The following is a 26,386-nucleotide window of genomic DNA, read 5'->3' on the forward strand; positions in this document are numbered from 1 at the left end:
TGGCCAGAGGTCACATCGTTGTGCATGGCTCTCAGTATGTCCGTTCGCAGACTCTGCGGCACCACCAGAAGGAAGCGTGCGCCTTTAACCGAATAATTGGTCTTGTAAAGCAGGCCGTCACGGACACAAAATCGACCGGTGGCTCCAGGACGCGATGCGGCCACAAATAGAGGTTCCAAACCAATATCATTTTCCTGCTCTGCTTTGAAAGTCATCGAGTCTGGGAATGTAGAAGAAATGGGAGCAAAACAGTCATCAAAATTGTCTTCGTCACACTCCGTCGTCGTCAGAGGAAGGCTGGAGAGACAGTCCGCATCTGCGTGGCGACGCCCGGACTTGTAGGAAATAACGAAGTCGTACTCCTGCAGTCGAAGAGCCCAACGTGCCAGTCGTCCACTCGGGTCACGGAGATTCACCAACCAGCACAACGCGTGGTGGTCAGTAATGATAGTGAACGGGTGTCCGTAGATATAAGGTCGAAATTTGTGGACAGCGAAAACAGCTGCCAAGCATTCTTGCTCGGTCACAGTGTAATTGCGTTCCGCCTTAGTCAAAGAGCGACTAGCATAAGCCACAACGTGTTCAGCTCTTTGATGACGTTGCACAAGTACGGCGCCGATGCCTATGCCACTGGCATCAGCGTGCACTTCCGTAGGTGCGCATGCATCGAAGTGACGCAATATGGGCCCTGATGTTAGTAGAAATTTTAGCTGACGGAACGCGTCGTCGCAAGCCGATGTCCAGTTGAAAGGGACGGCTTTTTGGAGAAGACATGTTAGGGGGTACACCACGTCGGCGAATCTTGGGACGAAGCGCCGAAAATACGAGCACAGGCCCAAGAAACTCCTCAACTCCCGCACTGACTTCGGTGCTTCGAAGGAGCTGACTGCCTCAATCTTCCGTGGATCTGGCCTCACACCGTTTTTGTCGACCAGATGCCCAAGTACTAACGTCTCGGTTTCTCCAAAACGACATTTCTTGGAATTTAGGATCAAGCCGGCTTGTTTGACACAATCCAGAACAAGATTGAGACGGCTGTTATGTTCACTCAATGTGCTGCCAAAAATCACCACATCATCGAGGTAGCACAAACAAATTTCCCATTTAAGTCCTCGGAGGATAGTATCCATGAATCGTTCGAATGTTGCTGGCGCGTTACAAAGGCCGAACGGCATAACGTTAAATTCATAAAGACCGTCTGGTGTCACGAAGGCCGTTTTCTCCTTATCGTCTGGGTGCATGGGTATCTGCCAATACCCCGATCGCAAATCCAGTGATGAAAAGTAGGCAGCGGAATGTAGACAGTCGATGACATCATCAATTCTAGGAAGCGGATACACATCCTTTTTGGTGACCGCATTCAGTTTCCTGTAATCAACGCAAAACCGCCACGATCCATCCTTCTTCTTTACTAATGGCGTTTTTCACTGGTCGATCTGGAGCAGCCGCCTGAATCCTCGAGCGAGCGCTCGGCTTTCACCAATCCGAGTCTGCCAGTGGAGCGCACGAACGCTCCGCGGGAGATCACACAGGAAGTCTGCGTGCACGTGACACAAACCGGTTCCGCAAACTATGCCCAACACAATGTTGTGCGTACCGACCGGGCATGGACCGGGTACCGATTTCGCTTGAAGACGGAAGTGACGCCATGTGACGCGTTCTATTTCCGCCCGAATCCGCGTCTCGGCGGCGGAGCAAGTGAGAGCGATCCGGCGCGGAGCGAGTTGATCCGAAACGACCAGTGGAACGCGCGAACCCGCTCCAGATCGACCAGTGAAATGCGGATTCGTTGCCGCGGAGCAAAAAATCCTGCTCCGAATCGACCAGTGAAAAACGCCATAAGATTACTGGTGCTGCCCACGGACTAGAAGACTCTTGGACAACACTTTTCCGCAGCATGTCTTTCACCTGTTCAGCAATAACTGTCCTCTCTGCTGAAGAAACGCGGTAAGGCTTTTGCCGAATGGGGTGCGCAGATCCGGTGTCAATTCTGTGGCGAGCACGAGAACGCGGGAGTGAAGCCTGCTTGTCGCCTTGTGTGAAATCGAACACAGAAAGATGTGCCCACAAAACTTGTGCGAGCGCGCGGCGCTCATGTGAGGGCAGTGCCTTGTTGATCATTCGTAGGATCTGCTCTTCAGAAATGCTTCTTTGGGGATCGCTAGTATGAGACTGCTCCTCCTCGCTTAGAACTGTAATGGAGCTGTAAGTAATCTCGTCAAATTCAGCAAGCTTCATATCACGCGGGAGAACGGCAGGGACGCAAGAACAATTGAAAGCCCATAAATTGGAGGCGCCATTCACTACTCTCACGACAGAGCGTGGTACAAGTACATCTTTCTTTGCGCAGCTCGACGTAAGTGGCTGGACTTGCGCGTCAAACGATGAAAGGTCGGCAGCAGCGAAGTTGACAGGGATACGTGACAGCGACCAAGGCGGTAGCAGCAAATCGTTCGAAACAACACAATAGTTTTTCACTGGTAAGGATGTGTCGGCAAGGGTGGCGAGAAGCGCGCTATTCAAAGTAATTTCGCCTGTGCCACAGTTAACGGATGCACCACAATCCTGAAGAAAGTCAATCCCGAGAATCACATCATGAGTGCATCGCGGTAGTACGAGAAATTCTGTTTTAAGATCTTCTCCTCCGAATAAAACACTTGCAACACAAATACCAAGGGGAACTAGGCACTCTCCGCTGACACCACGAAACGTCACACCATCATTCCACGGGAACATAACTTTCCTACCCAGCCTCTCTTTGAAAGTCACACTCATGACGGAAACGGTAGCACCAGTATCCACTAATGCTGTTGCAGGTATACTATCAATTAACACACGCACTTTGTTCTTCACCATCATAATAGGCAGAGGAGTATTTCGCAGATACACAGACTGTCCGGCGACCTTACCTCCATCGGCCGCGCCGGCTAGTTTCCCGACGGCGGTGGAGACGTAGCACGTCGCCGTGGTGACGGTGAACGGCGTTGGCGACTGGTTGGGGGCGTCAGGCTGCGGTCAGAAGCTGGCGAGCCACTCCTTCTACTATACTGACGGAAGGTATTCCGAGGTGGCGCGCCTGTGGTGTTTGCAGGGTCTATCGGCCAACGGTCGTCATAACTATCACGTCCAAAATTAGGCCAAGTTGGTGGTGGGCCATATGTTGTTGTCTGTCGGCGCCGGCGACAAAAACGAGCAATGTGTCCTGAGGCGCCACAGCTGTAACATACAGGAGATGCGCGGCCGACGTTGTATGCCTCGGAGTCAACCCTGGGACGCTGCGAATAATAAACGCGATCTTCCGAATTCCGATTCGTGGTGGTAGCTCGACGAGTTCGTTGATCGTGCGTCATGTCGTCGGGAAAGGTACGTCGGTGCTGTCGCAGCTGATCACCTCGACAGTCTGCAACGCCTGGCATGACAGACAATGCTGACACAGCAGATGCATGTTCTTGAGGTTGGTTGGAAGCGCAACCAAGCTGTTCGACATCCGCCCCTTTGGTGTGTCGTTCAAGTTCTTCGCGGACAATTTGCCTTATAGTTGCCGCAAGGTCAAATTGAAAGCTGTAGTTGTCGTTTTCGTCAACGCTTGCCACCGTTGTGACATTTGCTAGCCTGCCAAACTTTGGCGTGATACGGCGCAGCTTCAAGGCCTCAAATGTGCGGCAATGCTTGATGAGGTCGGCGACCGAGGCGAGACTCTCCTTTCCGATTAAATAATTGTAAACATCCTCGGCTATGCCTTTGAGAAGGTGTCCAACCTTGTCCTCTTCGGACATTCGAGGATTGACAGTCTTGCAAAGCTTCAGGATCGCCTCTATGTACGTAGTACAGGTCTCACCTGGGACTTGAGCGCGCTGAAGCAATGTCTGCTCCGCCCGCTTCCGTTTCGTGGTGGAATCGCCAAAGCACTCTGTGAGGTGAGTAACGAAGCTGTCCCACGTTGTGAACGTATCTTCATGGTTCTCGAACCACACTAGCGCCGTGTCTGTGAGGAACAGAACCACATTGTCGAGCTGAGTCGTGGAGTTCCAGCCGTTGTACTTGCTCACACGCTTGTAGTGGGTGAGCCATTCCTCCACGTCTTCGCCGAATTTTCCAGAGAAAGGGCGGGGCTCCATCTGATGCATCCAAGCACCGGTTGTTCGCACTGGAGCTGCCAGAGAAGGCTGTTCGTCGCTGCTGTGGGACATCGGGATCTCAAGCGGTGTTGGAGGCAGTCGAGCGAGGCGTCGGCTCCGGCGTGGCACTTGCTGCAGCAGCTCCGTCGTCTTGGTCGAAGTACCCCGCACCTCCACCACAAAACTGTTACGGTTAATGTTAAACCGGCTTTATTCAAGGGACGAAATGGATGGTAAAGTCAAGATGGCGTCCTGAGGCTGCACCAGCTCACTTCTTCTTCCTCTTCTTCTCGCCCGGCTCATGCCGTAGCAATATGTTTATGCTCGACTATGTAAAGGAAGTGGATTTCTTACAGGCCACCAACAACCACACAAAGGTATGGAACGAATATTTGAGCGGCATTGTGTTTTCACAAATATTGTCACAATGTTATCAAGCAAAGCCTTGGCAAAATGGCATTCTTTTAATAATGGTTGACACTCAGAGAGCGCGCATCGCACCATCCACTTCTTCATTCTCGTTCAAGTGGCCGGCGGCCCTAGATGCAAGCCTATCTCGTATCAATATGACACGATTGTTTGTCACCTAACTGAAAGCCTAAAAGCGTGCCTTACATTATGTTTTGAACTACGCTATGAATACTATGCAAACTTTCCCTATTTCTAAAAATCAGTCCTGCACGATCACCGTCATGTACTGAAGTTATGAGGAAAAGCCAACATCCTGTAATTAGGCTTTCTCATACATCCGACTTGCACGCACTTAAAATGATAGTATGATAATGGCAGTGGGGTGACAATGACAAGGGAACTCAATTTCTTAGTTGGGTCACAGCACTCATAAGCAATAGTCAAGGTCCATGCAACGATAGTGCCTAGAATAAATAAATACTTATAGGTACCTGTTTTGCAGGTATTAACATGTGTCATTTGTGTTTCTTTGTTGCCTTTGGGTGTGGCTTCTGCACACAATACATATCAGGTCATCTTGACAACGGTACCTTGAAAACCCAGGAATTCAGCTCTCAGATTATCCTAACGATCAAGTGATACATTCGTGTAAATATAGGCATCATCATTTTTTTTTCAGTCACACACATTATATACACACAATCTCTTGTGTACCTTTAAAATTTGTTACTACAAGTTTGTAAAAATGGTCACACTGCTTTTGTGAGCACTGCATTCATTTGAATACGTGAGGATTGAATGTAGTACAAAACAGTGAAGAAATGTTTGGTCCAGCGGAAGGATTAAAAGAAGTGGAGACAGAGCCCCGCCACCTGCCTCATGTACAAGTGTTCCAAGCACCAAAAACTGGAACAACACATGTCAATGTAATTTAGAAATTATTCTACCACCCGTATGAGGCAAGCAGATTTAGTGCAAATATGGCAAGAAATGAAACGTTTGTACTGCTCGTCAAGAAGAATACGAAATAATATTGCATGAGCACAAATAAATCTACAGAATAAGATATCATTCGAGCACCATGCCTTTCTACTAAGAAAAGAACAAAACACTACCACAAGAACACAATAACAATGATAGGCCTTCAAAAGAATGCCATTGTATAATTATAGTGACAACAACAAAATATCACTGCAGTGGCACAGTCACCAGGAGAAGCATGTACATTAAAGCACTTGAGAAATCACATCACAAGCTGTTCCTAATTCTGTTAGAGACAAAGGCAGCGATCTCGGCTGTACGGTCAAGCACGAATGCATGCTTGAGGTTGAGAGTGCAGAGGGTGATGTCGCCATTTGGGAAGGTCTCCTTTATCTCCCGATAGAAGAGCACAGGGCACCAGCCATCATTGCAGCCATAGTAGAAGGTCAGCCGCTCCATGTGGGCCCCAATGAACTCATCGTCTCTCTCTCCCAGCTGCATACAAGATAATAGTATAGCATAGCACCCAGATTTTAGACTTGTGTAATGGCTGTACCTCCATATTCAAATGTAATAGTAGCCTTTAAAATGAACAGCAAGAAGAACAAGGGGCATGGTTTTTGTTAGCTACAACCATGTGAAGCCAAGGAAAGCATAGGGGAAATTATTTGCAGTAGATTTAATTGAAGTGTAGAAATGATAAACTAAAACGAAATGAAAGTGGACGAAAAAAGGAACTTGCCGAACCGACAACTTCAACATTACGCGTGGTGTTGTACTACCAACTGTGCTGCGGTGGTGGCTGTTCCCACGCCCACTTTCTTTAGTATTTATGTATGTAATGTGTACAAGAGGTAACACTGAGAGTGTTGACCTGTGCCACTCCTGGACACCCAAGCAGATGTAAAACATCCTTTTGACCGATGGTGCCACATAGTATGTGAACCTTCTTTAGGAGCAGGCCACTAATACGCTTTCATAGGCTACTTGAAGCCATCAAACGTGCCGGGGTGGTGACCCTCATTATGCAATGAAGAAGGGGAACCGACGGGCCCGATTTTTGTTAACACAACCACATGAAGCCAACAGATACCTAATGATTATCTGTTGTAATGTTATCTACATAATCAGTTGAAGGTATGTTGGGCGAACTTATGCCCGACGAACAAACAGCTAAGTGAGAGTCTTGCTTACAGCTCCAAAGTACACTGCTTTTCTTCAAGTGCCGTGAGACTTCTTTTCCTTGTGTTCTGCACTGATTGCATGATACAATAGATTGCTGCAATGGCATATGCCATGTGAGCACATATTTCCCACATCACCGTTGTGCCGCCTCACGCGTGCACTGTGAACAGTTCAGAGAGAGCATAGCAACCGGTGTGCATAATTTAAGGACGGCAGCTTGTATCAATATTATAAGAAGCTGTATCTCTGGCTTTCGGTGGTGTGAATTACAGAATACCCCGTTAATATTCTTTAGGGAACCACGGGGAAAAATAAAAAGAAAACGTGATGTGGGTAAAATTAAGCCTTTGATAATTTTTACGGCACTACTGATAACATGAAAAAGAAAAGGTACTTTGAGTTGTACACTTGTACAGGTAGCCAACAAAATATTGAAAACCCACTTGGTAAAGCTTGCTGTTGGCTGGTGGTTAGAATTGAATGCTAAACACTTTTGGAGCAATCACACTTAAGGCACTTGGTTCAAATCTTCGATAGTAACAGCGTCTTTTCAATCATTTACAGCCCTTTTTTCAGTTTCTATGCAGCCTTGTATATTGAAGTGTCCACACAAAGTATTGAAGGTCATGAGACAGCGTCCACAAACATGGGTCTGTGCCTTCGTCCACCTCCTTTTTGCTTTCAACTTTATGAACCTTGTCGAGATTCATCATCATCATCATCATGAGCCTGGTTACGCCCACTGCAGGGCAAAGGCCTCTCCCATACTTCTCCAACTACCCCTGTCATGTACTAATTGTGGCCATGTTGTTCCAGCGAACTTCTTAATCTCATCCGCCCACCTAACTTTCTGCCTTCCCCTGCGACGCTTCCTTTCCCTTGGAGTCCATTCTGTAACCCTTAGTGACCATCAGTTATCTTCCCTCCTCATTACATGTCCTGCCCATGCCCATTTCTTTTTCTTGATTTCAACTAAGATGTCATCAACTCGCGTTTGTTCCCTCACCCAATCTGATCTTTTTTTTATCTCTTAACGTTACACCTATCATTCTTCTTTCGATAGCTCGTTGCGTCATCCTCAATTTAAGTAGAACCCTTTTCGTAAGCCTCCAAGTTTCTGCCCCGTACGTGAGTACTGGTAAGACACAGCTGGGGGGTTATACACTTTTCTCTTGAGGGATAATGGCAACCTGCTGTTCATGATCTGAGAATGACTACCAAACGCACCCCAGCCCATTCTTATTCTTCTGATTATTTCAGTCTCATGATCCGGATCTGCGGTCACTACCTGTCTAAATAGATGCATTCCTTTACCACTTCCAGTGCCTTACTACCTATCGTAAGCTGGTGTTCTCTTCTGAGACTGTTAAACATTAGTTTTCTGCAGATTAATTTTTAGACCTATCCTTCTGCTTTGCCTCTCCAGGTCAGTGAGCATGCATTGCAATTGGTCCCCTGAGTTACTAAGCAAGGCAATATCATCAGCAAACCGCAACTTACTAAGGTATTCTCCATTAACTTTTATCCCCAATTCTTCCCAATCCAGGTCTCTGAATACCTCCTCTAAACAAGCTGTGAATAGCACTGGAGAGATTGTATCTCCCTGCCTGACACCTTTCTTTATTGGGATTTTGTTGCTTTCTTTATGGAGGACTACGGTGGTTGTGGAGCCGCTATAGATATCTTTCAGTATATTTACATACGGCTCGTCTACACCCTGATTCTGTAATGCCTCCATGACTGCTGAGGTTTCAACTGAATCAAACGCTTTCTTGCAATCAATGAAAGCTATATATAAGGGTTGGCTATATTCAAGTGTCGAGACTGTCGACCAGCAATGATCTGAACATTCTTCTGCACCACGTGACAGGATCTATGAAGTGACAGTTTTCACTAGTGACATAAAGCAGTTAACATTTTAAGGATGAGACATATGAATAACTGAAAAAAAAATTCGTCTTTTCAACCTATATATGCGAAATTCATGAATAATAAGCATAATCAACAAAAAGAAAAAATATTTGGCTGGAATGTTTTCAGCAATAGTAGGAAAACCTCAGGCAGGAAAGTGGAAGTGGGCTTCACCCCAAGAGATCCAAGGCTCCGTTTTTAATTTGTATGGAGAGCCCTCATCACATGTGAACCATAGGTGTACATTTAATTTGCTTTGTATCACGTGTGCAACACCACTGCAGCTGAATATCTTGAATTGGCCTGTCTCCTCTGACCTTGCTTCCACAAGACAGTTAGTCTCATGCCAAACTTGTACCTCGTTCAGTTTCCTGCTCTAAACCAACAAATGACACTTGCTGCCTGTCAATCAGTGTTGGCCAAAGACAATTAAACTTCGTACTCAATACTGAAACTTGGCAAGAAAATTTTTTTTTTTCTGGTATCTTGCCTCGTCAATAAAGGGCTAAAGTAGGCACCGCCAGTGGGCGTTGACATATCAGTGCTGTGATGGTGCAGTTTTGGGACGTAACAATCAGGAAGAGAAATGTAGAAACTGGAAGCTAATGCACATGACCCCACGGAAATAAACGATACTGGTGCTTCAGAGCTGAGAAAACAAAACAGGAAACATATAAACAAGGCTCTACTGTACTATTTTCGGTGAGGCAAGCAACAAACCCAACATAGCTGTGCCAAGCCCTATCCATAGCTGCAGGATGGTGCATTTTGTACTTGCTGCTGTCATCCATATAAGACTATAGGAGCAACATCACCTGAAAGATCTTTATGTTCTTTTATGTGTAACAGCTATTTACCTAAGTTCTTATACAAAAACTATGTAAAAAATTAAGAGGGCCTTTTAAAGGAAAGCCCTACAGTCACCCAAAATAGTGAGAACAGGCCTGTATAGTGTTCACTGGACCAGCACACCAATGCTCACCACTTGAAGTTCTTCATGAGCCATGTCCATTACAATTTGAAAAACAGTTGGCTTGAACAGCACATTCGTGGCTTTGATTGAGCGTTGTCGTATAGGTGGTGGCAAACTTCGGCAATACCAAGAAACCAACAGTGACTTGACTGTCTCTGGAAGCACCGTGAGGAGTAGCACGATGAGCCAGCTGAGGAGCTTCAGCAGCCGGGCATCCCACGTTAGATTAAAAGCATTGGGAGTCTCAGAGAGCCGCTCAATCACAGGGAACAGCAGGAATGACCGTTTCACCTGGGTGACAAAGAAGACAAGACAGCCAGCGCAGTGAAAACTTCTTTGCTAATTATAAGGGAAATGTGGGAGGGGGGAGGGAGTACGCAGTTCACGCTCTGGCTCTAACATACATTGGTGATGTTGCAAGATCTCTAACTATGAGTGGTCAACACCTAATGAATCCACTCTTGTAAGACTTTGAAGGTCATACATTTATCTCTGTGCCTTACTCCATCCTTGTCCTCAAAGAGCACCCCAGCGAAATACGAAGATATTAAGTCGAGCTAGATCGATAGATTATTGGTCGACAGCAATCGTTGTTTTCTATGAGCTAATATATGCTGTATGTCCCGCTATGGCTCCTCAGTTGGAAATGCTCAGGCCAAAATGGACAAGTTGACATAATCTCCACATGACCTCTCTCTAGGCTGCTCTCTGTGAATCAGCCAGTGCTGACATTGCATGACAGGTAGCATAGTATACAACAAGTAGTGCCAATATGATTTTCCATAGTTGTCATTCCCCCTCCCCCTCCCCCCACAAAAGCTCTGTTCTAGCTACAAATGGCAAATTTGTTATTACATAAGCATAATGATTCAATTTAGCTTGACTTAACATTTTTCTTTAATGTCCCTTTTGAAGGAGTAGAGACACATGCTTTTTTAAATACTTCACATGCTTTCTTCATGTAAGAAGATAACAATTAGCAGGTATGAAAGTTATATAACATAACATAACATAGCATAAAATAACATACATAAGATACCTTACTTTGACACGAAATTTTGCCTCGAAATGCTGGACCTGGCCCCATCAACATTACTGTGATGTCATGTAGCAATAAGGCTATGTGCGATGACATTGCTCATAAAATAATAAACAAGGAGCTCTGCGTGCAGTTTCTTGTCGCTGCACTTATGCGTGGTAGCCACAACAATTGCAGGAACACAGTGAGCCAGTGTATCATGACATCATAATGCATCCACCTTTGGATACTGAAACTGATTCATAGTATTAACAGGAATAAATTAAGGTGCTCTGAAGCTTGTTAGCATTTTTACACAGACTCGGTTTTTCTCGAGGTCTCCTGCAGACTTCTGTTTCGTGGAAACTATGTCATTGACTGACATGGCTCAATGCAGGACAGCACACATACATCGAGTTGGCGTGTACAGGTGCAGCCACTGCTAGCGGGAACACGGAGCACATGGCATCGCTCCATGGAGTGCCCAACCACCAGCGCCTCACGAATTCTTGCAACGCAGGCGCAATCAAAGCGATTGTCAAAAAGCCCAGCGAGTCGTCTGCTAAGACTTCACGCAGTGCAGGTGGCAGCGTGGTGCGCTGCCATGGGCTCCCGTGTTCCTGCTAACAGTGGCCACGCCTGTATGTACAGCCATCTATACTACCCCTGCAGAGGTACTGGTCGTCACCTCTGCTCTTTCTGAAACTGCACAAGGAATCAACAGATGATACTTAAATATCCTCACTGCAAGAAATACACACCTCCAAGTGCATAGTTCCATTAGTAAACCGAATTCATTTATTTTACTCCTTCTGCCGTGTTAAAGAAAATAGCTCCCCTTGGTTCTTTTGCCTGTTTTTTGTATTCCGATGGGCACATTCATTGCTACATGCCAATTAGATCTTGGAGACACATGTGCTGTCACATAAGAGCTTTGTAGCATCTGAAGGTTTAGATGCTGTGGTTGGTGGTGGCACTGTGTCACATTTCTCTTCCGCTAAATTTTGTTTTGCCTTGTGGTCCAAGCTCTCATAATCTACTCTTCTTCTGTGGATAATATACATTTCAATGCCGTATACTTGAAAACCTGTTTGTGAATACCTTTAGTGTTCCTATGGCACTCAGCACCTCAAGCTTCTGTGGTAACCTAGTTTGGTTTAGAAATCAAGTAGTCCTACAATTTTTCTAGGGTTTAGAGACCTTTGACTTTCATTTAACACAGTAAAAAAAAAAAAGGAAAAAAGGAGACAAGTCGAAAATGTAATGTCAGCACTTCTATTAGCAAGAGTGGCAGGCAGTTGGAGCACTCACAACTCGAGAGGATACAAGGGCCCTACAGGCTACATGTTCAAGTATGCCTGTTTTAGCAGCTAGCAACATTAACATTTACCATGACACTGAAAGTAGCGACAGCTTCTAGACAACAGATACAGAGGGTAAAAAAATATATGTATTGTGGAAAAAAGTTGCTTTGTCATTCATTTTTCTTTTGAGCACCTGAAAATTTGGCCAATATTTCCAGCCTGGAAAAATAACAACGTAAAATTTAAACAAAATTATGTGCATAAGAGCATCAACAGATGACACCAAACCTGGCACTCGTTCAAAGGAGACCGATGACATCGCTGTCACGCAGTGTCGGTACAGCTTGCACACGAAAGCTGCGAAAGTGCATGCTGCCTTTGTATTTAAGTTTTGTTGTCATGTTGACTGCGACATAAATACATAATCTTGTATTTCTGGTTGAATAAATAAAGTATGCTGACAATCTGTTTATATTTCTTTTTACCTGTATAGCGCACAGAATCATCCTGCTACAAATATTGATAGTGGACTGAAAGTGTGAAACCTAGGTCACTTCAAATTTTTCTAGAAATTTCAGATCTCTAATCTAAACAGAGCTACAGAAGTGGTGTGACTCACATTGAGTTCCTTGAGCTCCTCGAGCACCTGAAGTATCATGTAGGCCCCGATTGAGTGGCCAGCAAGAAAGACGGCACGATTGCCAGTCACCCGACTCCTGACAAATTCCACTTTGTGTCTCACCTGCCCATAAAGCCCATAGAGGTGCCAGTGCTCTGCATAAAAATGTAAAGAAAAGCAGCTCAATTTGGGTCAAAATATGTCATGAATATCAGGCAATACGGCACCTGGATTCATATTTTGGTGCACTAATACCTTATTTGGTGTCTTGATAGAGACATGCATGCACAACAATACCCGCCACAGTGGCTTAGTGGCTATGGCATTGCGTTAGCAGGCACGAGCTTGTGGGATCAAATCCCGGCTGCAGCAGTCACATTTCAATGGGGGTGAAATGCAAAAACACCAGCATACCATGTATCGGGTGCACGTTAAAACACCCCAGGTGGTCAAAATTAATCTATAGCTTCCGACTATGACATTCCTCACGATCAGACCATGCTTTTAGCATGTAAAACTGAAGAATTAAATTTTTAATTTTAATGACTGCCCTCCAATCCCAGGCATCTTTAGCAACTGCCGAGTTGTCAATTATATGTGTGCAATTAACTGTACTTGTCGCAGTTTGTTATTGAAGGCCGCCACTATAGCTTTTTACAACATCCTGTAGTGCCACGTGATCATTTCTTTATATGCAGGTCTGCAGTACAATGCACATTTTCTTTGCACAGTTGAATCTTGGTAAATGGAAATTGCGTAGACGGAATTGTCAGTTAAGGTAAACAGCCTCTATATTGGATTGTTTTGTATTTGGATAATGCAGAAAACTTGTTAATTGGAACAAGAATTTTTAAGACTCAAAGTAAATGAAACAACAGAGGCAAGCTCTAAAGTATTTTTTTTAAAAGAAATAGCTAATATCTTATTTTTATTTTGCAAGACCTGTCTTCTATGCAGAAATCCTTCAGGTCAAGCAAGCAAAGATTTAATAGATATTTAGAAGGGCCCTGAAACACTTTTTTGAACATAGAAAATGTTGCCAATCTGTCGAATGCTGCTGTGAACATGTGGGCCAAATATTACTGTATTGCATGCAGCAGGGAATTTACAATCTTGCATCAAAAACAGTGAAAAATTGTTTGCTCTCACTTTTGCATGCAGTGTCATTGAAAGCAGCTGGCTCACCAATGCTATTGGCTGATTTTGTGATCGCAAGAGCATTCTCAGTAATACATATTTGCTAATTTTGAGTTAAATAAAGGAAAGATAGGTATGGCCGCAAATTCGAAAAGACAGAAAAATCATTTCATCTTCGCACTGCACATGGCTGCATCAGTTGTGTATGGCCTCCAAGATGGCATCAGCGTGCTGTGTGACAGTGTATTGTGGCCACCATGGGGTGCCGTGATGAACCCTTTTGCCGCCGCAATGCTCACTTTTTTGCCAGGGCTCTGCCCTCTTGGCTGCTCCGCTGTGTAGCTTCCAGCATGCTAACAGAGCCGGAAAGTGGGGAAAAAAAGTCGTGTATCGGTGTGATAACTCCTCTTATAGCTGGAGGATTTGAAAACTTCTTCGCCACGAGATGACGTCCTTTAATGGTTAGGCCATTCTTGGATTAGTTGGAAAAGTGCTTCAGAGCTCCTTTAATGCATAGCATGTGCAGTCCAGACAGCATGACGCCGCCGCCACTCAGCCCACAGACGACCGACATAAGAACAGCTCAAATTTCGGACACCGTACAGCAGCACGACCCTGTGCTAACTTAGCCATCAATTGAGTCGAGCAGTAAGGCAATGTTTTTGCTTTGATACGTTGCTGGTGCCTCTTCTAAATCAAAACTAGTAAAGCCAAGTCAATCCAGAAGTTGCCTGCCACACTTGAACAAACACATTCACTTTATTTTTAGCATGTCTAACAGCATTAAGAGGGTTCATGGTATATAGCGCTATACCTCTGTGCATCTCTCTCAATAAAAGGAAATCCTGTTGATTGGAACTTATTTCTCCGGTCCATTCAGGTTACATTTAACAAGATTTTACTGCATATGCATGGTTTTTCAATGCAACATATTCCTCGCTCCTGCCCAAGGTCTCGGCGAAGACTGGCTGGCAGTGACTGGCTTTCAAATAAAACAGATATAGTAGGCGGTTATGTCCCCTGTATTGGTACAAGAGCTACTGAAGCTAGGCTGCATTAGCCACAACGTGTTAGTGAATACTATAGTAAAAAATACTGGAGATTATAGGAGTGAAGTTGAAGAGACATGCTTTGTTTGCCTGGTTTTGAGTTAGTCCAAGAATAGAACACACACTAAAGTAGACAGGCAGGGAAATTATGGCTATGATTCTTTCCAGTTTTTGGAATAGATAAGTTTCATTTGGGAGACATAAAAGCTTCATTCAATTTAATTCCAAATATACTGATAAACAATGCAACCTTATGTGGTATCATGTGCATGTACCACTGGAATCATCTATGCACAAGTGCCACAGTGACAAGCACAATCTTCAAGTGGCAGTAGGACTGTATTACCATCTAGCTCATGCCACAGTAGCAAAAGTCTTTATCGGTTGCTAAATCTAAAGTCCTTGTGCACAAAAGCATATTGTTGCGTACTCCAGGGTAGCGTATCATACTGCTGCCGAGTTGTAGCAACGCCTGCCTATTGAAGCTAGACCGACGTTACTATTGGGTAGCGTGGCGTTGTCGGCGGGCTGCAGGCATCTAGCAGACCATGGCGACCGGGCAAGGACGAGACTATTTCTAGTGTGAAACTTGCACGGTTTATTCAAAGGTTGGTGAAAGATGAAGAGAAGAGAATGAAGTGTTCTAACATAGTACATTTCGGAGCCCCTTAAATAGGCTCTCTACAATCGTGGGAGGGATCTTGCTTCCGTTGAAGTCATGTGATCGGCATAGAGTTTGATTTGCTGCAAGGAGGAGGGCGTTCTGCCTCCGGTTATACCAAGCCTCAGGTCCGGGAATTGCAGACGCTTGCCCTTTTCTTTTGCGCGTTGCTGGTTTGTGGAAGTTCTCCTGTAGAGCTTGACAGTTCGAGGAAAGGGTCCCTCTAAAGTAACACGCATGCACGCACGCACACACACACACACACACACACGCACACACACACACACGCACACGCACACACAAAAGAGGCCTGTACACACTGCGGGGCTTCCACCAGACCGGCAGACACTCGAGATGACCATGGCAAATTAGGAAGTAACGGTTCATTTTGACGAGGCATGGTGGGTGAAAGTTCTTTCTGCTCGACGTGCTAGATGGCAACCGTAATAATATACAGGAACATTAGCTAAACCCATCAACAGCCATTTTCAAATAATCACAATGCAACATATAACGTGACATGTCGCAACATCCTCCTCAGCTTCCTTTGAGTTAAAATAATAATAATAATAATAATAATAATAATAATAATAATAATAATAATAATAATAAGGCAGCCGTTTGATTCTGTGAAGTATTACAGTTAATCTAGGCAAAGTAGTTGCAGGAGACAGGACCCCCCCCCCCCCATGATAGAATTAAATCTGCATAAGAACAAAGGTGGGCTGAGCAAAATTGGAAGAAATTCCAAAGTCCTGAGTGGCACCGTGTTGATATTGCTGAAAATAAAAGTGCACATTTACATGGTTGAGCAAATTCAATAGAAACTCAAGTCCTGAATCATACCTTGGCAATATCATTAAACAGGACTGCTTGTTGGCCTAGTTGCTGCTTGCTAAACGACATGTTTTTTGCCGCAATTGTACACACACAAAAGGAAGACACATAAAGACAACACGGGCGGCACTTCCAACTGATTTATTTTGGGCTGTGACCCAAGAATATATATATACATACACGCATGCGCTAGCTGTTCACAGATCTACGTTACCCTGTGGTCAAACAATCTAGTTTCCAATTTATAGAGCATGATGGATGTATCACTAATGCAATTTGTACCTGTCTTTTTTATATAGTAGGCTTCGATCAGCTCACGTGCTGTTTGAAATCTACTTCTGCCAAGAATCCTAATCTCAGAAAACTGTGGTTTGCACATGCAGGCCTTGCAGTACGCAGGCAAATGTGCCATGCCATCTTTCATTAGATTTAGTTTGTGTTCCCTGGCTCGTTCATTTATGCAGCGTCCAATCTGTCCTAGGCTGGACGCTGCGTGTATGTATATATGCGTGTATGTATGCATGTATGTATATATATATTCTTGGGTCACAGCCCAAAATAAATCAGTTGGAAGTGCCACCCGTGTTGTCTTTATGTGTCTTCCTTTTGTGAGTGCTCAATTGCGGCAAAAAACATGTCTTTTATCATTAAACAGAAAAGTACACATATAGTCACCGCACTCTATGCAGTGAATATATGTGCACAGATCATGCATGTGAGCGAAGGAGGTTAACAAAGAAAGTTGAACAGAAGGCAAGTCCCTTGTAATGAGTAATTGGGAAACAAAAAGCAAAACAAAACCGATGAAACAGAAAGATAGCAGCATGCATTACATGTGGACCTTGGGCAGATTACTTTCGAGCTGAGATTAAAAAGTAGTAGTTTGGCAGGCAGTGTAATGCATTTGCGTTACACAGCTCTGTTTCTCTCGTTTTTGTGAAACAAACATGTGCATCAGAGGTTGCACTCACTGTAACAGCTAAGCAATATGAGAGGAATTAGTATGAAATTATATCCACTCAGTACATTTCACCTCCGCCGCCTTTATCACCACTCTTTTATTCAATACACGATTACCTTTCGGCGACGGTGCTAGGTGCTTTGTCACAACTTCATCATGTCCCGCATGAGAAAGGCCGCAGACATGAAGTCTGCCGTCAAAATGGTCGTATACTTCAGTGAGAAAGTCTTCATAGTACTCAATAATTCCTGGGTTCCCTGCGAACAGTAATCAAATCGGTGCTATACAGAAAAGCATCTATATTAAGGTAGCCGACCATGATAATTTCCCTTCTAAATCTGAATAAACCGAATATACTTTGGTGCACAATTAAAAAAAAAAATGTTGTGACGCCTAATATTGGCATATATAAATATTATTGTTTTCTATCGTTTGATATGGCATTGTAATGCAATTCGGTTGAAATAATTCGCATATTAAAGGCAAAAAAAAAAAAGAAGAAAGTCAGGCACATTATTTGTACTTAAAGATCAATATTTCAGGAGTAACCTTGAACTCTGTCATTTCGTTTTCCAAGTGATCACGCCACTGATAACGGCTGAGGCGAAGATTTCAAGTATGCATAATTATATGCCAAATATAATAAACATAAAGGTGTCACGCTGCCTAGGTCTACCGCATCATACCGGCAGGAATCTACACAACATCGCAGAAATTTTAATATGAAACGAACCACTATCGCGACTACGAACCTGGAATGCATATCAAAAGCGGCTCCTGGCAGTTGGGGCCAAGGTCAGTCTTTCCCACCAGCACAACTTTTGTCGGAACGCTGTTCACCGTCATGTATTCATAGCGCACCTTGGGAACTTGTCTCTGTGCCATTGTACGCGATTGCTGTGAAGCTCAGAAGGCGCGAGTTCCGGCGTCGACAATCAGTCGCCGATGTTTGTATGAAACATAACTGATAACTGTTCCACGGCGATGAAAGAGAAGTCGGCAACTGACTTCGCTCGTCTTTGTTTCGCACTTGCGAAACGAACTGTGGTTTCTGGTCTCCGAGATTGGCAGTGCATAGTAAGCGAAAAAGGTATTGTCTACCTCCCGCAATCGCTTCCGCCGCATGCTACCAGCGAAAGTATGGCCTTCAAGAACTGCTCAGAGGGCGCTATTACTATGGCGCGCATTTGGACACCCCCTACTGTAGAAAAACACTGGAACGCAAATTTTAGTGTTGGTATCTCAGCCAACTCGAAGTAGAACTAAAATCTGGAAGACTATAATTTCTGATGGCTGCATGTGCCAGTTTTAGATGCAGAGCCGGAAATATGTCATGGCAGCCATGTGTTAAGGTGATGTTTAAAAATAGAGTTTTTCTGTTGTCTTCATACTGTTGTGATTAACAAAAATCGGTCCTCCAGAATCGTCTTGGTCTGCGCCCTTTGTAGTTAGCAATGTTAATAACATGGCAGCTATGTCACTCCTGGCGTGTGTAGTACGTTAAATTATGACCTTCGAGATCTGTTCAACCCCAGGAAGACAAGTGCTAGTTTCGGTTTCAAGGAACATGAGTGCTCCAAGCGGTCGCCAAACGTTTTAAATGGTTTTTTATCTCTTTTTGTGAATTTTAAATCGGGCGAAGCGCGGGAAGTGGTTGTCTTCGTGCGTCCGTCGACACACCCATGCTACTCGCTCAGCGATATCACAAGTCAGATAGCTCTAGGTCATCTGCTTCGGTTGTCATCCTAAGTATGAAGATGGGAAAAATAAGAGAAGCTTGATAAGGCTTGCAACGAACGGAAGACGCAGGAAACAAGGTCAACCAAGAATTAGACGAAGATGGCAAAACGGGGGATCACATGTGTTGCGCGGCTCTGTGGTGTTTTCACCGGGAATTCCAGTTCTGCGAAGTTTTTCAGGTTTCCTAATCACAGCAGCTAAGCACAAGTATTTCACTATTTTCTGAGCAGGTATTCACTTTGCATGAGTAAACCAGTTTTGTGCAAGCCTGAGTGGACTGACATAGGAGTAGAGTCGCTCGACCCATTCATCATGGCAGCTCATCTGCTGTCGGTGAAATATTTGTACTGAAGGAGTTGAGTGCGAGTTTCTTATTGCTCAGTAACCTTTCTTTTGGTTCAGCTTCGGTGTGTGCAAGTTTTGAGCAGCTGTATTACAGACGAAGCGCAATTTTATTTGTTTTGCCGGCAAACTGTATTTAATAATACCAGTAATACAAGTACAGACTATTTAATGCTAATTAAGTACAAAATAGTAATCCCCCTTGCGATGAAGAGTGCTATTAAGCTTTTTTTTTTTTTAAGAATGCTTGGTTCCTTGTCTTGCTGTTGTGTCAAAATAGTGTCCTAATACTCGCCGGGCTTTTCTGTAGATATGAATATGATGCAAAGTATGACGACAGGCAGAAAATATGCTCTTGTAAGCACTATACAAGTATGCTCCCTCATTCAGCACGTACTTCAAATAATGACAGCTGTTAAAGGCTACTTCTTGTTCGTGCAGATACATATGACCAGTTTAAAATTATGTGGGTCCTTACTTCTCATACTGTCAATGAAAAAATACATGTATTGTACTCTACCTTTTTTCTGTAAGACACAATATGTGTCGCCGTCACTTTTTTATTTATTTTTACTTTATTTACACATACTGCAGCCTCGGTGAGGCTATTGCAGGAATGGGCAGTGAGGGAGTGAAGAAAAAGAAAGAAAGCGAGAAAACAAAATACAAGCACAAAAAATATGAATATCAAGTAAATGCAATTGTTTTCAAAAATTCTTGCATAGGTAAAGAGTGCTTGAACATCTCCGTTCGGCAAAAGAAAGGGTGAGGTTGAGATTATGAGAACTCCTAGTGATAGAAGGTGGACTAAAGTTCAAATAATTATTTAGTGTAATAAGCCGCTCAGAATGAACCAGCGTGTGTAAAGCGGCGGCGAGATGAAAGAACTGTAAGACCTGTAGCTGTATAATGGGAAGAAAGGGAAAAATCTCGGCTATAGTCGCGAAAGATGAAGCGCACTGATTTCTTTTGGACTGATTATATATTTTTTTAAATATCGGATTTCTTATGAGGATTCCATATGGTGCAGCCATAATCAAGAATGGGGCGGATAAGTGTTTTATACGTCAGCAGTTTGGTATCCTTTGGAGCCTTACGCAATGAACGATGGAGGTAACCGAGAAATCTAAAAGCATTGTTGCGTACGATATCAATGTGTTTCGACCATGACGTGTCATGAGAGAAATGAAGGCCAAGGTACTTAAATTCGGTTACTCTTTTTAAATCTTGACCATGGAACGTGTACGGGGAAAGGGATGGAGATGGGCGTCTGAAAAAGGACATGGAAACAGTTTTAGAGAAATTAATGTTCATTTGCCCTTCCTTGCACAACCTACAAAGTTTTGCAAAGGAGTCATTAAGTAAATCATGATCTATTGGTGAGGTAATATTACGATAGAGGACGCAATCATCAGCGTAAAGACGGATATTAACGGACACGCAATGCGGCAAGTCAGTAATATATAATAATAAAAGAAGCGGGCCTAAAACGGCACCTTGTGGGACGCCGGATGGAACACTGACAGGAGAGGAAATAGAGCCGTTAAAGTGCACAGACCGAGAACGCTGGGTTAGGAAGCTATGTATCCAACCAACCAGCGAAGGGTTATTTAGAATGGAGTTATAAGCTTGTAGAAGAGTTTTGGGTGTGGGACGTGTCGAAAGCTTTGGGTAAGTCAACAAAAATGCCGTCAATATGCCAGCCTAAATCTAATGACTGACAAATATCTTGCGTGAATTCGATTAGTTGGGTAGCAGTGCTATATCCGCAACGGAAACCATGCTGGTAATTGGATAGGATATTGTTGCTTTCAAGAAATTACGTGATGTGTTTAAAAATTATATGTTCGAGTAACTTGCATGAATGGGCAGTTAAGGAAATGGGTCTGTAGTTCTGCAGAAATTGAGCGTTACCGGATTCGTATATCGGAATGACCTTAGCAAGCTTCCAGGGCGGTGGTAATGATTTACGGAAGACAACGGAAAGGTATCTGCTTGTCCAAAGTGAGTAGCGAAGGAAGGAATTGGGTATGTCATCTGGGCCGCAGCTCTTTTTAGTATCTAAACGGAGGCTCATGTTCAGAACACCTGAACTAGAGACGACGATGTCTTTAATAGGAGGGTATGAGTCACAGCTAAAAGGTGGAAGTGAAGAGTTATCCTGTATGAACACGGAATTAAAATAGGTGTTAAAACGGGATGCAATCATGAGTGAATCTGAAACTTCAACGTCATTAACAACTAAACTGTTAGTTGTTCTGTTACTTGGCACTATCGATTTCCAGAACATGCGAGGGTTTGTTTCCATTAATTTTGGCAAAGTAACAGTATGGTAGAAATCCTTGGCAGATGTTAGTTTCTGGCGAAGTTCCTCCTTGGCATCATTGAAATCTGCAATTTTGGCAGGATATTACTATTTCTTTTAGACTTGCGCAATCTCTAAACACGGCGCGATAAATGCAGTAGTTCTCTTGTCATCCACGGTGAATTGATATTTTTCCTTTTTGTTTTCAAGGGAACAAACTGGTTAATACATGTTTCAACAATATGCTAAAAAACCCTAAGGCAACATCAACATCACTGTTCAAATATAATTCATGAAACTTCTCAAACGATTCGCTAAGTGTGTCGGCAATTGCAGCATCATTGGCGCGGCTAAAATCACGAAAAGTGCAGTACTCAATCCGCAGTTTGGGAGCAATACAGCAAACTGAGAACAGAACGGCTTTGTGGTCAGAAATCCCGTCAGTAACGCAGCCCTGGAAGCCACTTGCGAAAAGAGATTAGCTAAAAAAAAAAAAAAACTAAATCTAGGACAGCCGTTTCCCTGGTGTTCTCGTGGACAATCTGTTTAAGACCGAGTGATAGGGAAAGGCGCAATAATTTTCTTGAGAGAGACACGTCGTAGCGGGTAATGGTGAGAGAGGGCCAGTGAATGCCTGGTGCATTAAAGTCGCCCATAAGTATTATATTTGATGTTTTCAAGTGATGCAAGATGTTGCTAAGAAAACCGAACTGATCATCACAAGAGCCGGGAGGCCGGTAAAACACTCCAATTAGTGCGGATGACCTTTCCAAATGAATCTTGCACAAAAGCAATTCAATTTCACATCGGGTTTCGAGAACTGAAAACTTCAGGTGGGATTGTATACAGAGGGCGACACCGCCGCCTCTTGGTCTACGACTTGGTCTGTCAACTCTTACCAACGTGTGTTCATTTAACGCAACTTCGGAGTCGTATATGCCGTCATGTAGCCATGTTTCCGTAATGCCTATAATATGGGGGGAATTAGCCGTTACTAAAGAGATGAATTCGGAAAATTTATTGAGAAGGCTTTTTGCTTTAATATTTAATACACTGAGGTCATTGGTTTTGCGACGAAGTAGTCAAGGCGGAGAGGCAGGTGTGACACTATTTAGTAGTGTGTTGCGAGGTACTTTCTCTAATGTATTAAAAGCGCTGTTCCAGTTGTAGCGAACTTTATCGATAAATATATGGTCAAACTGGTGCACCCGTCGTGCACTCTGGGAAGAGTCTCTCAGACGCTTCCCAAAGTTTCTTTTTTCGGATATTCCGGACACGTAGTGAAAAATCTTCTGAAATAGGGTAATCGGTTTCCTTAAGCTTGTGGCCACTTTTTAACACCGGAACTTTCTCCCGGTAGTCCAGAAGTTTCATAATCACGGGTCGCGGACGGTCACGTGACGGCCATCCAAGACGATGGCATCTTTCTATTTGAGGACAGCTCATTTTAAGTTTATCTTTAAACCATATTGCAATGTCTGAGAACAGGCGTTCATTATCTTCATCGGAGAATTCTGGCAGACCGTGTAAGATTAAATTGTTCCTACGAGCACGGTTTTATAATTCATCATTTTTAGTTGAAAGGCTGTGAATTTCGTTTCTTAGACGTGCGAGTTCATTGCTAAGAGTGCCGCTTGGGACAGCAGGCTTATGTGACGAGGACTTCGGAGCGGTCAGACGCGATTCGATAGTCTCGAAACGTGTATTAACAGATTGTTGAAAGTTTTTAATTTCGGCGATATCCTCAGCTAATCTTTTCTGTTCGTTCAAGAGCTCAGCGAGCATTTCAGACACCGATGGTTGATCGGCAAAACCTTGCGAACGGCTCAGATTTTTGGGGGGGCGAGGACCAGGATTGCTTTCAACATCACCACTCTGTAACAATCTACTAACACAAACAGTGAGCTGCGAATACAAAGAAATATAAGCAAAGCATCTACGAGAATGATGTGGGCACGGGAGCAGCAGTAAGAATCGATCATCAGAGTGAATGCAGGGGCCAGCATGGTGCTCGTACTGCTGCCACCTTGCCCACTGAAGAAGGAAGGATCCGGCTGGGAATTTATAGGCATGATCGTTGATGTCATGGGGCTGGGCTTGATTGTGAATGGACGGTTCAGTGTGCCAGCTATGCCAGGGTTGCGGGCACGTGAGGTGGCGGGCAGATAAAGACAGTCATCCGTAAGGGAGATAGGACAGTTCGTACAGCAGCGAGCGGAACCACCCAAGGACGTTCACGATGGCGGCGAATGCACGAGAGCTGTGACGTCAGGAGATATGACCGCAGCACATTCGAAGTGGCAACAAGCGAGGAAGGTGATCTGCGTAATAGGCAGCGGGTAAGCACGACATACTTGATAGTCAAGTTCCGTGTGACCAGCCCGTGATGGTTAATTTTCACATTGGTTTGGATCTTCTGGTACCTATGTTCGCTCATTATGTACAAATATCAGTTGTGAATGAAAATTGCTTCTGCAGATTGACACTTTCACACTGCTTGGAGGTTAGTCTTTTTCCAGTACGGAATGTGTGAATAAAAAGAAACACGTCCAACTTTTACTTGTGTTGAGTTTTGGCTGACTGAGAAATCTGCCAGCTTTAGTTGATTCAATTGACAACACACGAAAAAATTAACGATTGATGGTGCCATGAAGTTATTTTATTGATACAACCCCGCACTATCTGCGGACTAGCGGAACTGTATCCCTAAACTTAACCACAAGTTAGGAATTTCAAAGCGATTGCTTTCACGAAATGTAATATAGTACCTGCGAATATTCGTAGTTAACGACGGTTGGATATATGAATATTTTTCATTACAATCGCTTGGCACTGGTGTGTACGAGCGCTGTCCCAGCGCTTTAAAACACGAATAGAAGCTTCCAAGGTAAATGCGGCAGAAAAAATATGCAGATCCCACGCACTGTGGCAATCGATGTAAGCGAAGTTTTCCGTGCTGGATGCTTTGATTGACAATAATTAGCGGTGATATTGACGGCTAAAGCTTAATTTCTTCAAAGTTTAGGCTAACACGAGAGTGGTGAGTTGATTTTAAACGTTACCTCGCGTGCACCACTGCTGTTTGCGTATAGTACACAGAACACACAGGCAGAGGTGTTTGCTTGAGGCGTTGTTGTGCGTCATATTTTATAACCTCTGAGAGAGTGCAGTGTTGTCGTTGCCTCACATGGCACATCGCATTGGGGCAGAAGTATTACACTTGAATTGGATTGTGGGGCTGTACGTGCCAAAACCACGCTCGGATTATTAGGCACGCCGCAGTTGCGGAATCCGGATTAATTTTGACACCGTGATATCCTTTAACGTGTCCCAAATCTAACTGCACATGCGTTTTCTGTTTCGCCCCCGTCGAAATGCGGCTGCCGTGACTGGGATCAAATCTACGACCTCTATAACAATGCCCTAGCCGCAAAGCTAACGCGCCGGGCACAGAAGTGTTGATTTCACGGTCGACCGCTTCCGTAGTGTCTCCCGGATCCTGTGGTGCGCTTTATAATTAATGCGGTTCTGCTTCTGCACGCCGTGCGTAAGTTGCCCGCTTGACATATTTGTATGGCTTTTATTTTTCAGAAATAACAGCAACGTACTGTATCGTACCTTGAACTCAAGCTTATCCTGTTTCCCCACTCCTTGCCTTCTTACGTCACCCTCCCCCTCTCTTCTATGAGAACTGCCTCTTCTTCTCCTCTCTACAGTTCTGCCTGCGTCCCCTCTGGCCTCGCACGTTAGTAGAAAGGGAAGCGCTGCAGTTTCTGCAATGTTTCTCAGGGGAGCCACGGATAATTACAGCTGTCAAGAGGCTAATGTGGCGACGGCCAGGGCGCTCCAGAAAGTATTGTGCGCATTCGAGGCGGTGGGGTGAAAACGAGTTTCTCCTGACGCCTTTCCTCTCTGACTCCCGCCTGTCTTAACCACCCCCCAAGGTGGCGTGCGCGACAGCAGGAGCCACAGCAGCAGCAGTGGGAAAGCCGAAGGAAGAGACAAAGAAAGCTTCGCTTTAAAGGGCCCCTCACCAGGCCCCATAGTAAATCTTGGTTATACGCTGGGGGTTGTTACGTGTCCTCTAGGGAGCGTTTTGCCACAGAAAGGAATTCAGATCGGCTCCCATTAATAGCCGAGATAGAAATATTTCAGTGCCGCGAACCCATGATTTCAGTAGGCGGGCTCCTCTACATAGCGAGGCTCCCTCTGCACTCGCCCCGCCCAGCCTTCGCAAGCGAAATTCCTTCCCTGCGTTCTCCCATGCCGGACCTTGAGGATCGCGTGACACATACGTCACGGGCCCCGCCTTCACTTTTTTTCTCCTCGCTTTTTCTTTCGGCGATGCGCACTTCCGCTGGTTTATCCGCTGGCGGCGTTGCGCGCGAGCTGTTATTAGAGCCACTGGAAAAAATTTCATTTGAAATTTGAAATTTTTTCCAGTGACTCTAGCAGTTATCGTTTCGCGCAGCGCACGATTTTGCGCGCTGTGCACAAGGGCACATGACTAGCGGTATAATTCAGTGCTACACGCATACTGAGGCAGCACTGAGGGTTTTTTTTTAGCGCACGAAAAGGGACGAAAGACAGTGGCAAGACGCGGACACAGCGCTAACTTCCAACAATTTATTCCACGAAGCGGTACACACATATATATAGGTAACACACACCACCGTACGCATGCGCATATGTATACTGATTTCTAGTCAAATGAGACAGCAACGAGACATGTGTAATGGAAAGTTGATATCATCTCACGCACATTGTATGCTCTGCGCCTGTCAGCTCAAAATGGCCAGACCTGGTGAGGGGCCCTTTAAAGAAGCGCTTCGTA

General features: G+C 44.5%; 1 protein-coding gene across 1 annotated transcript; it reads right to left on the reverse strand.

Moving 5' to 3' along the window:
- Positions 1-3,861: 3,861 nt before the first annotated feature.
- Positions 3,862-18,187, reverse strand: LOC142579583 (lipid droplet-associated hydrolase-like). Its single transcript, XM_075689948.1, has 5 exons — positions 17,918-18,187; positions 17,282-17,422; positions 12,521-12,675; positions 9,589-9,870; positions 3,862-6,005 (listed from the first exon to the last, which is right to left on the reverse strand). Exons 1-5 carry the CDS (start codon positions 18,048-18,050, stop codon positions 5,778-5,780), a joined length of 939 nt encoding a protein of 312 aa, XP_075546063.1. The 5' UTR covers positions 18,051-18,187; the 3' UTR covers positions 3,862-5,777.
- Between the last annotated feature and the right edge of the window lie 8,199 nt (positions 18,188-26,386).

The sequence above is a fragment of the Dermacentor variabilis genome, chromosome 4 (assembly GCF_050947875.1).
Source record: "Dermacentor variabilis isolate Ectoservices chromosome 4, ASM5094787v1, whole genome shotgun sequence".
NCBI classification, from domain to species: domain Eukaryota; kingdom Metazoa; phylum Arthropoda; class Arachnida; order Ixodida; family Ixodidae; genus Dermacentor; species Dermacentor variabilis.

Coding starts and splice junctions, on each gene's coding strand:
- LOC142579583 (XM_075689948.1), bottom strand. CDS start 18,050: ATGGCACAGAGACAAGTTCCCAAGGTGCGCTATGAATACATGACGGTG. Junction 12,676..17,281: donor CCTAGCACCGTCGCCGAAAG/GTAATCGTGTAT, acceptor ATTTTTATGCAG/AGCACTGGCACCTCTATGGG. Junction 9,871..12,520: donor AGGAGCTCAAGGAACTCAAT/GTGAGTCACACC, acceptor TTTGTCACCCAG/GTGAAACGGTCATTCCTGCT.